This window comes from Notothenia rossii (assembly GCF_949606895.1).
Source record: "Notothenia rossii genome assembly, chromosome: 7".
NCBI classification, from domain to species: Eukaryota; Metazoa; Chordata; class Actinopteri; order Perciformes; family Nototheniidae; genus Notothenia; species Notothenia rossii.
In genome coordinates, this window is record NC_136905.1 from 60,924,840 (window position 1) to 60,939,315 (window position 14,476).

General features: G+C 39.7%; 2 protein-coding genes across 2 annotated transcripts; one reads left to right on the forward strand and one right to left on the reverse strand.

Moving 5' to 3' along the window:
* Positions 1–176: 176 nt before the first annotated feature.
* On the forward strand, positions 177–8,111 carry ppp2r3c (protein phosphatase 2, regulatory subunit B'', gamma). Its single transcript, XM_079694405.1, has 13 exons — positions 177–383; positions 492–616; positions 1,405–1,509; positions 1,617–1,729; positions 2,467–2,564; positions 2,795–2,865; positions 2,953–3,085; positions 3,193–3,248; positions 5,352–5,427; positions 5,836–5,972; positions 7,268–7,405; positions 7,592–7,651; positions 7,728–8,111. Exons 1-13 carry the CDS (start codon positions 317–319, stop codon positions 7,923–7,925), a joined length of 1,377 nt encoding a protein of 458 aa, XP_079550531.1. The 5' UTR covers positions 177–316; the 3' UTR covers positions 7,926–8,111.
* A 1,596-nt stretch (positions 8,112–9,707) lies between these two features.
* On the reverse strand, positions 9,708–14,122 carry fam177a1 (family with sequence similarity 177 member A1). The gene is made up of 5 exons (XM_079640310.1): positions 13,969–14,122; positions 13,326–13,508; positions 12,293–12,359; positions 11,937–12,034; positions 9,708–11,266 (listed from the first exon to the last, which is right to left on the reverse strand). The coding sequence occupies exons 1-5, from the start codon at positions 14,035–14,037 to the stop codon at positions 11,051–11,053; spliced, it is 633 nt and encodes a 210-aa protein (XP_079496436.1). The 5' UTR covers positions 14,038–14,122; the 3' UTR covers positions 9,708–11,050.
* Positions 14,123–14,476: the final 354 nt, after the last annotated feature.

The following is a 14,476-nucleotide window of genomic DNA, read 5'->3' on the forward strand; positions in this document are numbered from 1 at the left end:
GAAAGATAACAAATATAAATACACAATATTACAGCATTTTTTTTGAATAAATATCAATTCACATGTATACGTTGCGTTTTTGCTAATCCTCAAACATTAGACGATGAGATGTTCCAAATATTTACAAAAGTAGACTTTTATTTTGAAATATTAAACTCAAAACGGAAGTCTTACTCTTGTTCAGTCAGTAACTTGACGTTGTCTCACTTTTGGGTAGCTTGGCTACTTTAGTACACAAGTCTACTTTTGTCATATTTTTGTCTTTTGGAATGGCTAAAATATACTGACGAAATATTTAATTGGCTTCTTAGCAAGTATGGCTAAAGAAAAACAACCTCATTGGTCGGATATTTTGAAAAGAAGATTAGCAAACACCAAAAAAGGTGAGACAAAAATGTAAACTAATGTAACATACCGGCGGCTAAAGCTAGCTACTGTGGATTGATAGCCGGTTAGCTAAGTCAACATTAACTGTTGGTGTGACGTTACAGATGAGAGGAGCGAAGAGGAAAAGAAAGCAGAAGAAACAGAGCTGTTCACCAAATACTATACAGAGTGGAAGGAAGGAGGCGACAAAGACAAGTCCTACAAGACCATCCCACGATTTTACTACAGGGTATTATATTGATGCATAACATACAAACCCAATGAAAACTGTTTGCATTAATGTCGTTTTGATTGTGTTGTGGTACAAGACCAATGATTCAACCCTTGGCATCACTAAATCCCAAACAAAGAATCTGCCAAACAAGTGCACTTAAATATTACATTTCAAAGAGTAATATGTAAAAAGAACATCTGGATGTTCAAGAATGTAATCTACTTACTTGTTACTAGTACCGGCATAACAATACATTGATCTTGGTTGCTGTACGGATTAAATGATCAACGATACATGTCATCATCTTCAAGATACACTTTTATTTTAAAGTTTCCAATGGTATGTCTGAATCACCATTTCTGTCCAATCCCCTACTGGAGACTCCAGTGATGAAATTGTCTTATAATATTTTAGTTGCTTTTGTGAGTTGATACAAATGTAGCTGATTGTGTTAAATCGGCATGTGACTATGACGAGTATCCATCTCAGTCCCCAAAATTAAATCTAATCAAAATTGATTATGTATATATGGTGATGACACTTGATTTACTGGGATATTCAAAATGCAACATCGCATTCTTTCAAGACGTGTTTATTACGCAAGCTCACGTTGAGATGACGATACAAAAAAAGATATTACATCAGAAAGAAGAAAATTAGTGAATGCAGTTTTCCTTCAAGGTGTCTAATGACTGTAACTCAGATGTTTTGATAGTAACTGTGATGAAATGCTCATACAATACAATGCTGAAGGGTACAGTAGACATATTGAAAAACTTGTGATGGATTACATTGCTGTGCAGCTACCAGCAGAGGATGAAGTGTTACTTCAGAAACTGAGAGAGGAATCCAGAGCCGTGTTCCTGCAGAGGAAGAGCAGAGAGCTGCTGGATAATGAGGAACTGCAGGTAAACACTTCAGTCAGTCACAACATAATGACCTACTTCTACACAAGAAACAACATTGTAGGGTTTTATCTGATATCTGTATTCTCTTCCTCCTTGTGTTCCTGTAGAACCTGTGGTTCCTGCTCGATAAGCACCAGGTGGCTCCAGTGAGCGGGGAGGAGGCCATGATCAGCTATGAAGCCTACCTGCAAGTAGGGGAGCAGGCCGGGCCCAAGTGCAGGTGAGGAACAGGAAGTAGAGGTTTACTGGCACTGCACAGTTTGGGTAACACCCCTCCCTGTGCCAGTCTTTTGATGTGTTCCTGTTTGCACCAAGGATTCATGCTGGATCAAAGGCTCATTATGGGAAATCCCTCTGCTGTCACTTCTTAGATCCCTTAGGCGTCAGTGTGTCTTGCCTTTGGGTAAGACTGTATTCAGGCAAAACAAAACAATTGTGTCACTACTGGAAAGTTATTTTGTTGTGCTACTGAAGTACAGATTGAGGAGTTTGAGAAAAAACTCATTTTAAGAATAAACAACGTTTATAAAATGATCCATTGATGAATAATGTATGAGTTGTTTACATGTTGCAAGACACTGCAGGTGAATAGAGTAAACAAATAACTCATATATATCACCATAGATTTTCCCAGTTGAAATATTCCATGAAGACAAATATTTTTTTATTAGGAATTATGTAGTGTTTACAATTGCAAATTATGCATTAACTTAAACCAAAAATGTTGATTTGAAACATTTAAAAAAAATGTTTTTTAATGTTAATAGAAACTGGTCTTTGATGTGAATAGAGAAGACTGATTGAATCTCGAAAAGTCAAGAAAAAGGTCCCGTTAAAATAGTTCTGTATCCAGGGCAAAAAACCTAATATTGAAAATTCAAAGGGCTTTCAGATCAAATAGAGTAAGATCAAATCAAATAAAAGTTTCTCTCCCCTTCTCTCCTCTCTTTACTTCAGTAAATTCTTCACAGCCAGAGTGTACGCCAAGCTGCTCCACAGCGACCCCTACGGCAGGATCTCCATCATGCAGTTCTTCAACTACGTCATGAGGAAAGGTCCGGACCTTCATATGTTTCCTCTTTTTACATGTTTAATATATAAAATACCTTTTTAGAAGGTACAAAACAAATGTCAAAAAGCTCCTTTACCGTAACTCAAAATATTTTCTAAGCATATATTAGGATATTTCCCTTTTATATTAGTTTGTTTAAGTATCTCCCAGCCTAGTTTACTGACATGGATTCATCTGAACTGGTGACTATCTTGTACTCTCTTCTGTCTGTAGTGTGGCTGCATCAGACCCGTATCGGCCTGAGTCTGTATGATGTAGCAGGACAGGGCCACCTCAGAGAGTCGGTAGGCACTTCCATCACTTAAAGACACATTTAAACTGTTTCAATGCGCTGAAATGATTCTTAAAAAAACATAATTTTTGTGAAATAGGATCTGGAGAACTACATCCTGGAGCTGATCCCCACTCTGCCTCAGCTGGACGGACTGGAGAAGTCCTTCTACTCCTTCTACGTCTGCACCGCTGTCAGGAAGTTCTTTTTCTTCCTCGACCCCCTCCGAACAGGTGAGTCTGAATCACACACATTATACAAATGTATCATTTAAAGTAAAATATTAAATAATACATTACTTATTACCTTTACTGAGAGTGTGTCTGTTTTGTTTTTTCAGGAAAGATCAAAATCCAGGATATATTAGCCTGCAGTTTTCTGGACGATTTATTGGAGGTAGAACCTTTTTTATTACTCTAATTCTTTTTAAGAAGTCAACGTTTTTGTTGTTGTAGGTATATGTGATAAAACGTGACAAGTTGATTTGGTTTCTACACTACCAGCCGGCAGTAAAAGGACCAAACCTCATATTTTAAAGGTCCCATGTCATGCTTTTCTGGTTATTACCCGTCCCCTTGTGTTTTATGTAGCTTTTTATCAAATCAAATCAAGTGTAATTTTTATATAGCAAATTTTTTAAACGATTTTTGGTCGAGCCAAAGTGCAGTACATACAACAAAAATACTTTACACTAAAGACACTTTACAACAAATACAACAGCACAGTTTGTACAGAATATCAGTATGACAATACGACACCTTCTGTCCTTAGACCCTCACATCGTACAAGGAAAAACTTCCAGAGAAAACCCACAGTTTAAAGGGAAAAATGGGCGAAACCTCAGGGAGAGCAACAGAGGAGGGATCCCTCTCCCAGGACGGACAGACGTGCAATAGATGCCGTGTGTAAATCGAAGAGATAATACATTTTACAGCATAGGTAGACCGAATGTTTGGAAATGCATGTGTCTATAATAAGAAGATGAATCCGAGAGGATGTCAACAATCTTGTGGGAGCCATCAGGGAAGTAGTTTGGTGAGAGTCAGGCAGGACCACAGTGACAGGTTCAGCCGCGACTCGAAGTCCAGGACTCAGATCCAGAACTCAGGATGCAGGACACAGGACCACAACACAGGACCACAGCAACAGGATCAGCCTCAACTCAGGATCCCGGCGTAGATATAGACACTAAAAAGACAATTTGGGGGAAGCTGGGTTATTCGGATCATGAGAGTACACAGGTACAGACAGACAGAAGGAAGAAGTAAGGTTTCCCCCGACAGTCTAAGCCTATAGCAGCAAAACTAACGCGTCTACGTACATGCACTCCCTTAGGATAGGTTGAGGGAAAGGGGTAAGAAGTGAGGAACAGAGGTGGAGAGGCACACGCAGGGAGCAAGGTACTGGAACCTTGATTGGAATAGTTGAGGGGTAAGGAGGTACGCTGTGACTATGCATGTAAACGGTCACAAACCCTCAAAGTACACCCTGTAGCGAGTAAAACTCTAACACAGAAAAGACCTGTCTATGCTGCCCCAGAACGCCTCGTTGGAGATGCTGGGTACAGTGACGTGACCATACCCAAATGAAGAAGATTGAAGATTCAACTTATTGTCATTACGTAGTACAGGTACTATGTAACAAAACAGTTTCTCTGCATTTGACCCATCCTAGTGTGAGGAGCAGTGGGCTGCCATTATGTACGGCGCCCGGGGAGCCATTGGTCCAAAATGGACCAATCCGTGGAGCTCCTCACACACCAGGATCCCTTGGCGTCACTATCAAACGCAGTGAACGTTGGTAATGGACGAGTTGGGATCGCGGAGAAATGCTCTCCGCAGACCCATTCTCACAGCATTATAAACCTTTTTCTTACTCAATATCAAGCCACACTTATTGTTTTTACTTCGGCTGTAAGTGTTTGTGTGTGCTCAGGATGAGTTCAGGCTGAGTTTCGCGCTGTCTCGCTGACCCCAAGCAGCAACCAGGAAATGACACCAGTAAGCCAGCTCACACTGTCCGCTCCTCGCAGCAGCGAGCCGCGCAACGTCCCGCCAACATGGCACCCAGACCCCACACAGCATTATCATCTGTTTGTCCTTACTGGTGTCATTTTCTGGTTGCTAACGCCATTGTAACACATAATCACTGATGTTCCGCTGTAACGGTGATGGACTCATCAGAACAGCCGTTCTGATGAGTCCACCACCGTTTAGGACAGAGAGTGAATACACATAATATATAGAGAGGCTGTATGAGAAACCAATGTGAGTTTGGAACATTGAATAATGCAAATCTATTCTAGTAGACCTCAACAATGGAATTATGATCAGTAGAAATGACATGGGACCTTTAAAAGAGGATCGTAGCTCTTTATCTGGATTAATACTGTCTTATATCAAATTGTAAGGGCAATATTCCCACCAGTGTACAGACCAGCTGATGTCATGTTTTTCTTCTTCTCTCTTTCTCTGTTCTCCTCTTCCTCTCTGCTCCTAGTTGAGAGACGAGGAGCTGTCTAAAGAGAGTCAGGAGTCCAACTGGTTCTCTGCCCCCTCGGCTCTCAGAGTCTACGGTGAGAAAATGTCTAAGCGTGAATGTCAGGCTTCCAGTCTCTCATTAAGTCTTCACGATGATCCTAAGGAATGTTGTCGGCTTATCAATCAAATATTACATGAACTAACCAAACCAAAATACTTTTGTGGGTGCAGAAACTGGGATATTGAGTCATCAGAAATAGAGTAGCTTGGCTTTGTCAGTGTAGGGAATCCGGAAAAACGATAGACTAGAGCAAGTCACTGGTCATGATTTTGTTTCCATTACTTGTGGACTTGTATGCCTCACAGCCGGCTGTACTGAAATTGTGGTCAAAGGTGATGACATTTATTTGACATAAATAACAGTAAACTGCAAGTTGGCTGGTTTTGCAGAATCAAACATCCACCAAAGTTGATTCCAGTTATGATGTGTTGTATCATTACAGGCCAGTACCTGAACCTGGATAAAGACCACAACGGCATGCTGAGCAAAGAGGAGCTCTCACGCTACGGCACTGCCACGCTCACCTCCGTCTTCCTGGACAGAGTGTTCCAGGAGTGCCTCACCTACGACGGAGAAATGGTACGATCAGAAACAGAGTTATCATACAAAGGTCCTGGAACTCAATTGTTACTCTAGTGCAGGGGTCGGCAACCCCTGGCACGCGTGCCAGCATTGGCACGCGGCACCGTAACCAGTGGCACACTAGGAATAAGTGGAATAAGTGTGCAAAATATTTAAATTGTATTTTCGGATCCTTAACGAGACCGCCGCCAGAGCGCGTCTCCTCGTTACCTGCAGAAGGAAGCCATGCACGCAACGCAGCCCCGCTCTCTTTAACTCCATGTGACTTTCTGCCGCTTTCCTCCGTGGTGCAGTGCTGATCGTTTCACCACGGAGGAAAGCACTTCACTAATTGCAGTACCCATAAGGAGCTGTACAAATGCCACAGTTTTTGCGTGGCTGTGTATTTAGTTGAAAGCCCAGTGGGGATCTGCTCATCTCTCATCGAAATAATATGCTACAAAGGGGCGGACTGGCCATCTCTGTGTTGAACTTTCCTGTCGGCTCCCAGACCGTAGTCGAGGAGGGCAGAAGCAACACGCTTCAGGTTCAATAACCCACTTTAGCTTAAATGACTGGAGAGAGGCGAGCTCTTCTTGGGAGGCCGTTGCATTTATTTAGCTGTTCTTCTGTTTCACAAAATACATCAGACCTCTGTTTTTCTGCTTCCTCGTTTCACTTCCAGAAACACACACACGACACGTTCCCTCACTGTCGCTCTACCATCCACAAACACACATGCACAAGCCACACCCCTCTCTCTCTCTCTCTTAAAGGGACAGCGATCTCATCTCACTCTGCATTACCCTAATATCATAACATGTGTGCTCTGGAAAATCACAGAACGGACGATCGTCCTTATTATTATGCGGTTTAAACCAATTATTTAAATGTGTTAAATTCGGCATCATGTAAGTTGCGCTGACAGGTCCACACACTGCTTCCCCTCAGCGAGGCTCCCCCCCCCTTCTGCTGATAGAACACGAGCGTCAAGCTCCTCAACCGCCCCCCCCCCCCCCCCCCGTTGATAATTCTCGATCGTTGGCACGCTGATCAATTTTTTTTTTTTAAATGGCACTTCATATCAAAAAGGTTGCCGACCCCTGCTCTAGTGGTTTCTAATCAATAGTGTTGCAGAGCGATGTCTAACAAAAAGACAGAAATGGCATGGTGAACAGGGTTTAGACTTTTTATTCATTTGAGAATACCTCTCCTCTTATGCATCCTTTTATGTTACGGACTCTTGTGTCCTGGGTCTAAGTTGTACATGTAGATTAAGAATGAGTAATTGTGTGTCTCTTCCTTTACCTCAGGACTATAAGACCTATCTAGACTTTGTGTTGGCGTTGGAGAACAGGAAGGAGCCGGCAGCGTTGCAGTACATTTTCAAACTTTTGGACATGGAGAATCGAGGATACCTCAACGTGTTCTCCCTCAACTTTTTCTTCAGGGTAAATTCTCATCCTAGATCCTCTCATTCCTTTTAAAAAAAATTATTATTATTTATTTTATTTGTTTTCTTATTTATTTATTTATTTATTTTTTAAGGCTAGACTACATTCCTTGTATATTTGTATGCGCGTCAGAAATACAAGAATACACACATCTGTGATGCTGTTGCATGTTCTGTTCTCCAGGCCATTCAGGAGCAGATGAAACTCCACGGACAGGAGCAGGTCACGTTCCAGGATGTAAAGGTAAAGTTCACACAAATCCAGACTTTTTGGGGTTTTTGGGTGAAGAATTCCGTTTCTGATCGCTGCCTCTCCTCAGGATGAGATCTACGACATGGTGAAGCCTAAAGACCCCTACAAGATCACCCTCCAGGACTTGGTGAACAGTTGCCAGGGCGACACAGTCACCAGCATCCTGATCGACCTCAATGGCTTCTGGACCTACGAGAACAGAGAGGTGCTGGTTGCCAGCGACAACGACGGCAGCAGCAGCATGGCAGATCTGGACGACAACTGAAGATTATGTGGCAGAAGAGACGCTCCTGGTACCAACATTTCACTCCCAAGATGAAAGCACTGAACACTTCCTGTTTCCCAGAGCCTGGAGAAATGAATGGATTGATGGAAGGAGGAGACAGTGCTTTTTGTAATACATGTGTTTTTGTCTTTGACCTTTTTTTAAATAAATGTTTCCTTAAAATTCCTTTCCTCACAATGCCTACATGCTTCACTTTTCTTTGTATAATAGAAATGTCCTTTAAATGACTGTCAAATTCAATTGAAAGTGGCTATAATGGATGGCTCACTGTTTTGCTTAAGTTCATTTGAAAACACAGAAAAAAGATTAAAAAGGTAGACGAATATTGGACATACATACAGTTGCAAGAAAAAGTGTGTGAACCCTTTGGAACTCCCTGGATTTCTGCATAAATTGGTCATAAAATGTGTTCTGATCTTCATCTAAGTCACAACAATAGACAAACACAGTCTGCTTAAGCTAAAACCACACACATTCTTTTATTTTTTTATGTTTTTATTGAACACACTATGTAAACATTCACAGTGCAGGGTGGAAAAAGTATGTGAACCCTTGGATTTAATAACTGGTTGACCCTCCTTTGGCAGCAATAACCTCAACCAAATGTTTCCTATAGTTGCGTATCAGACCTGCACAACGGTCAGGAGGAATTTTGGACCATTCCTCTTTACAAAACTGTTTCAGTTCAGCAATATTCTTGGGATGTCTGGTGTGAATCGCTCTCTTGAGGTCATGCCACATCATCTCAATTGGGTTGAGGTCAGGACTCTGACTGGGCCACTCCAGAAGGCGTATTTTCTTCTGTTGAAGCCATTCTGTTGTTGATTTACTTCTGTGCTTTGGCTCGTTGTCCTGTTGCATCACCCATCTTCTGTTGAGCTTCAATTGGTGGACAGATGGCCTTAAGTTCTCCAGCAAAATGTCTTGATAAGCTTGAGAATTCATTTTTCCGTCGATGATGGCAATCTGTCCAGGCCCTGAGGCAGCAAAGCAGCCCCAAACCATGATGCTCCCTCCACCATACTTCACAGTTGGGATGAGGTTTTGATGTTGGTGTGATGTGCCTTTTTTTCTCCACACATAGCGTTGTGTGTTCCTTCCAAACAACTCAACTTTGGTTTCATCTGTCCACAGAATATTTTTGCGAACATCCAGGTGCTCTTTTGCAAACTTCAAACGTGCAGCAATGTTTTTTCTGGACAGCAGTGACTTCCTCCATTTTATGATCAACTTATGCAGAAATCCAGGTAATTCCAAAGGGTTCACATACTTTTTCTTGCAACTGTATGTAGGTTGCCATGTCAACCTAAAACAACCACTTAAAAATTACATATGTGTATATATATATATATATATATATATATATATATATATTTGTAACTCCTTGAGATTTTCCTTTTCTATATCAGTAATTGAAAACAGTAAATGATAAGGCTGCCGTTAACAAAACCTTCTGGAGTAGTACAAAGAGGGTTTTGATTCCTTTAGAATACAATGGGACAGCTATTTGTTTTTCACTTCTTCCTTATCCCACCATTTTAATTGTTTCTCTCTTTATAGTTTTCCCCAGTGTTACAGGGATTGTTTTGTTAGTGAAGAGGCGAGAAACATTAATATATATATATAAATCTAATGTTAAGTTCTGTTAGTCACCTTGTTTTCTCTGTGTATATATATATATATAGTTTTTGTCAATCAATGTTGTACCTGTAGTTGCTTTAAACCTTTAATAGTTTTTTTCAAATTAAAAACAGAAGAACCTTTTGAATGTTTAACGGTTTTATTAACACAGAAAATATAAATATGTATACACACATATTCAATAAAGGATTGTTAAAATAACTTTAGCACATTGGAACTTTTTATACATTTAAAAAGCACAACTAATATCCTTCATTGCCTACAGACAGACCTTCACCCAGTGTTATTAACATACTGATATGTTGCAATCTAGCTCTCACTACTTCTTTAAAGCCCATATATAAATCTCTTCTTGAACTAGATCATTGTCATTTCTGAGAATCTGAACCATTCCAGGCTGAGATGTGATGTCACTCAGCCATGTGGGAGGATACAAGTATCAATAAGCAGCTTACGATAGCTCAGTCTCAGCATTACGCTGCTACACTCAGACGCTACAACAAGGACACTTTGAGATGAACCCTCAACAACAACATGAAGGCAATAGTGTAGATCATTCGTCAACAATACATTTGAGTACCATCAGATTGTATAACTAAATCAATATCTGCCAATATTAGCCCTTTCTTGAAGAAAACAATTACCATAGGTTGTTTCTTTTGTCAATTGATACCATCACAGAATCACAATGTTTACATAGAAAGAAGTACAAATAAATTGTAATGTTTCTTTGAGTATTAAAGTACATTTGAACAAAAACTGCTACTTCTTACATGGCTCCAAATCTCAATGACATAGATCCATCTGCACAATAGTGGTGCAACACTCATCTTCATCTTAAAAGACACTATAGTGACCAGGAGGTTTTTTAAGCCTATCAATACACTAGGCACAGAGATGAATTGGATCTTAGTGATAATTCTTTGCAGGAGAGCCACGAAATCAGTTAGTATATGCTGCTAAGTACAGATATTATAGAACAACTGCAGGAAGATGCATATGCTAGATAGATATTATTAGCTAATATGTGAAAGCAAATCTTACTGCTGTGAATGTAGATGTTGGATTAACCCTACGCCATAACTTGGGTGGTGTCTCTACAAACGTGGCTAATGTTATGAAATGTCTGACTTTGCATATATCCAGTAGTAGAATCGTGTGTGTGTTCATGCTCAGGGAGGAATGATCTATTTCTCAAACAGTTTAACATCCAGCCTTTATTTCCCCTTTCTCAATTGAACCTTTTTCTGGTCCACAAAATAGTTCAAAGATACCTCTCGGTCTTGCATAGGATTGAAATGCCCTTTAAATTCACAGGTACAGCGAGTGCAGTCACTGCTACAGCCCTTTGTATTTTTCCCTGCACTGACTACTATCAAATGAAACAATAACAGTATTAATAATCTATAAAGCAAAGTAAATGTATGTTTTCAGACTTGTAACGGAGGGAAATGTGGGAGTTTTCATGAGGGCAGGGGGGAGGGGACTCTGTTGGTCTCTGCGGTGCTGAGAGGAGCTTCAGGTTCCAGCTCGAAACTAATGTTTACAAAGGAGGCTCTGGAAGCTTCCGGCTGCTCCACGGTGGCAGGGTGGGGGTCGTCCTGTTCGCCACTGCGCTGGTCCGCAAAGCGACGCTCCGCAGTGTCAGCCAGACGGTTCTCCTCCTCTTCCTCCTCCTCCTGCGGGACAGTGGAGTGTGTTGCTTTTAGTACTACTTATCTATTGTTTGACATTTGGTTTTTGTGTTCCCGCTCCAGCCATTGCGCAAACAGGTTTAAAAAGGTGTGACTTTATATATATTTACTTATTATACGGCTTAGTTGAACACTTGATTCTGATTTGTCAATTTGGACATTCAGCCATCTGCTCTTTTTCGATAGCAGACCGTTGCTAAGGATGCTCCGATCAAAAGACTATGTGTGGTCACATCAATCCGCAGAAAAAGAAGTCCGGTCAATTTTACATCAGTTATATCCCAAAACATAATTCGTTTTCCTCTACCAGAAAACACCATGAAATACTTTTTCAATATTCATTTTTATATTTGTGGACAGCATGAAACTTTGCATTATTGATGGCTAAACTGTCCCCAGTAAAGAAAAGAAAAAGTCATGCACAGTACAACAGACTATTTTGGTCAAAGGGAAAAAATACTATAATTTTAAAATCAATCAAATCTTTTTTAATTGACTATTGTGGAGTCAAATTATTATTTTATTAAGTACGAAGACGTGTAATAATTTTAGTAATTTGCAGCAAGCAGGTCATTATTGAGAAAATAATCATCCCTTATATAAATACATATACATTGCAATGAAACTCAAGGATGTGTGTGCACATGTGTCCTACCTCTTTCTTTATGCGGTAGTATTCATCTATAGCGTACTGGTATTTAGGAGAAGTGATGCCAAACAGTGAAGCCAGTCTCTCTCCCATGAAGTCACACACTACAGAACAGAAAAATACACTCATTATATATATATCTTCTTCAACCTTTTAATATGAAGGAATACAAATTCAAGCTATAAACGTTTGAATTTAAAGCATCTTATTTGTACGTTTGCTAATTTCCCAGTATTTCTGCAGAGTATTTATAACATTGTAATGATTGACTTGGTCTGGAACAACTCTAAAAATCTCTTGACATTTCCGAACCAGGTGTGATTGGTATTTGTCATGAGTGCCAACTGACAGATCTTCTTTACCTGAGATAGTAGAAGTGCCCATTCTCCACATGTGGAACCAGAAGTATGGACCCCAGGTCAGTTTGGACTAAAATTAGGAGAACATGAACATTTAAAACACAAACGAACACCATTGACCTAAGAACACATCATCACATTATTGAAGCAGAGGTTCTCAAATGTTGAGGGGGCCGGGACTCATGATTAGAAGAAAGGGACATTTTCCAAGGACCCCCTCATAATTGTAATAATAAGTATGCTTAGGCTTGAAACACTTTGGAACTATTGTAAATTAAAACTCTTCCACTTAAATACATTGCACTTTTTATGATACTGCACACTTTAACTAATTATTTTTCGGACCACCTGGCAGATTGCTGAGGATACCACTTTGAAAATGAATAATTGATTAGTTGTTTGGCAGGGAAAAACCACAACAATTATATTCACTTTTAATCATAAACATCATTTTTAATGCAAAAGGGCTTTTTTCAGCTTCTCATATGTGAAGATTGTCTGTTTCTCTCTGTTTGATATCATAATAAAGGACATGCCTTTTGTTTCCGACTGACATTTATCACTATTTTCTTAAATGTTATACCATTAATTAAGGAAATAATTGCCAGAAAAATCAATAATGCAACATATCTTTAGTTTCTGTTCTACACAGAGTCATGTTTTCTAAAGCTGCAGTGTAGTGATAAGGAACTGCACGATTCAACTTAACAGCCTTTTTATTTGACTGTTGTATTGCTGTAAAATGATTGCTGCCGGGTGAATAAAGGATTTATAATGCTGACTCCACCACTGTATTTCCAAATAACATCCCGAGCAGAAGCCAAAGTCAAATTGTTTTTAATATATCCAACACATTTGAGGCTATTTGCTGATGTTTTAGGCTTCTTATGTATTGAGGTTAATAGCCACATTGTAATGGATTGCATATGACAGGTCAGTAAGATTGCTCTAACACTTCACAAGGGATATGCCGTAGATCTGAGGCTTGTTTAGAGTCTTTGCAATCCTGTTGGTTTCAGTAAAGTGAGTTTCAAACCGTATCAGGTAAGACATCTCTCTTCACAGGCTCCTCCACTTCCTCCTCTTCATCGGTGCTGTACTCCTCCATGGTCTCTCCACTGGCAAAGAAGATGGTCCTGCGAGGAACCTTCACTTTGCCCTGCCTCCCCACAGAGTCTCCCATTTCCACCCTCTCAAGGTCTGTCTCTCCTTTTAGACCCTGTCAGGACAGACCATACGTGTATATAATTTCATCACCAGTGAAATTAGTCATATAGAATATTTTATGAATAGTTATTTGTTATTGCTTTTAGACAAGGCGCGAGCATGCTAACAGATATGTGCATGGTGTTTGATGTGCCCTCCCACACTAGCTGCATATTTGGCACAATGAACTCGTAAAAAGTAAAACATGACAAACTCAACTACATACAAAGTAGTTCACTAACTTGATAAGAAGTACATTTACTAATATGGTGCAACTAAAAAGTACGGTAAATCAAGTAAATAGTCTCAAATGTTTTAAAAAAAGTTTAAGTTAGCTTATTAGCTAGCTACTTTGTTTGTTTGTTGACGGTTAGCTTCGCGGCTAAGGAAGTAATCCACTGTTAATACAAAAAGTCAGTGTTTTATCATTCACAAACAAGAAACCTGAAAAAGGTAGTATAACACGGACTCACCTTATCAGTTTCCATAGTTTGCCCCAGTGAAACATTCACATTCGTTAAATACAACGACAAATCTGCCATCGCAGTCACTCCTTCCACCTCACAACGATGTGGTTGTCTGGGTACTGCGTACTCACTTCCTATCTGACTTTTTCAGAATAAAAGCCTTCCTTGCTAAAGAATAACTGTTGATAACTGTTTTGCTGCATATTTTGTATACAAGTAACAAGAAATAAAAATGTATTAGACTAACTGTTGATCAATATTTGGGGACATTTAGTGAGTGTGACTGTGTGCATCTAGACTCTAGAGAAAGAAAACAACGCATAAATAATGCAATTAGTTAGATATTAAGAGGAAGCATAAACAGTTATAGAAAAAATCTAAATAAATAATGTTTTTAAACTATAACCATACACAGTACGGGAAAGTAACTTGATTTTTTGTATTTTCATAAACTTGTAACCATTGGTTTTTGAAGCTTGATTTTGAAAGTATTGAGCGGAAGCTGTCTTTGTAC

Excerpts from the sequence above, each read along its gene's own strand:
- ppp2r3c (XM_079694405.1), top strand. The coding sequence starts at position 317 with ATGGCTAAAGAAAAACAACCTCATTGGTCGGATATTTTGAAAAGAAGA. Across the intron at positions 1,730-2,466 it reads CAGGCCGGGCCCAAGTGCAG|TAAATTCTTCACAGCCAGAG; the intron begins GTGAGGAACAGG and ends TCTTTACTTCAG. Across the intron at positions 5,973-7,267 it reads TCACCTACGACGGAGAAATG|GACTATAAGACCTATCTAGA; the intron begins GTACGATCAGAA and ends CCTTTACCTCAG.
- fam177a1 (XM_079640310.1), bottom strand. The coding sequence starts at position 14,037 with ATGGCAGATTTGTCGTTGTATTTAACGAATGTGAATGTTTCACTGGGG. Across the intron at positions 12,360-13,325 it reads GAGATGTCTTACCTGATACG|TCCAAACTGACCTGGGGTCC; the intron begins GTTTGAAACTCA and ends TCCTAATTTTAG. Across the intron at positions 11,267-11,936 it reads ACTACCGCATAAAGAAAGAG|GAGGAGGAGGAAGAGGAGGA; the intron begins GTAGGACACATG and ends ACTGTCCCGCAG.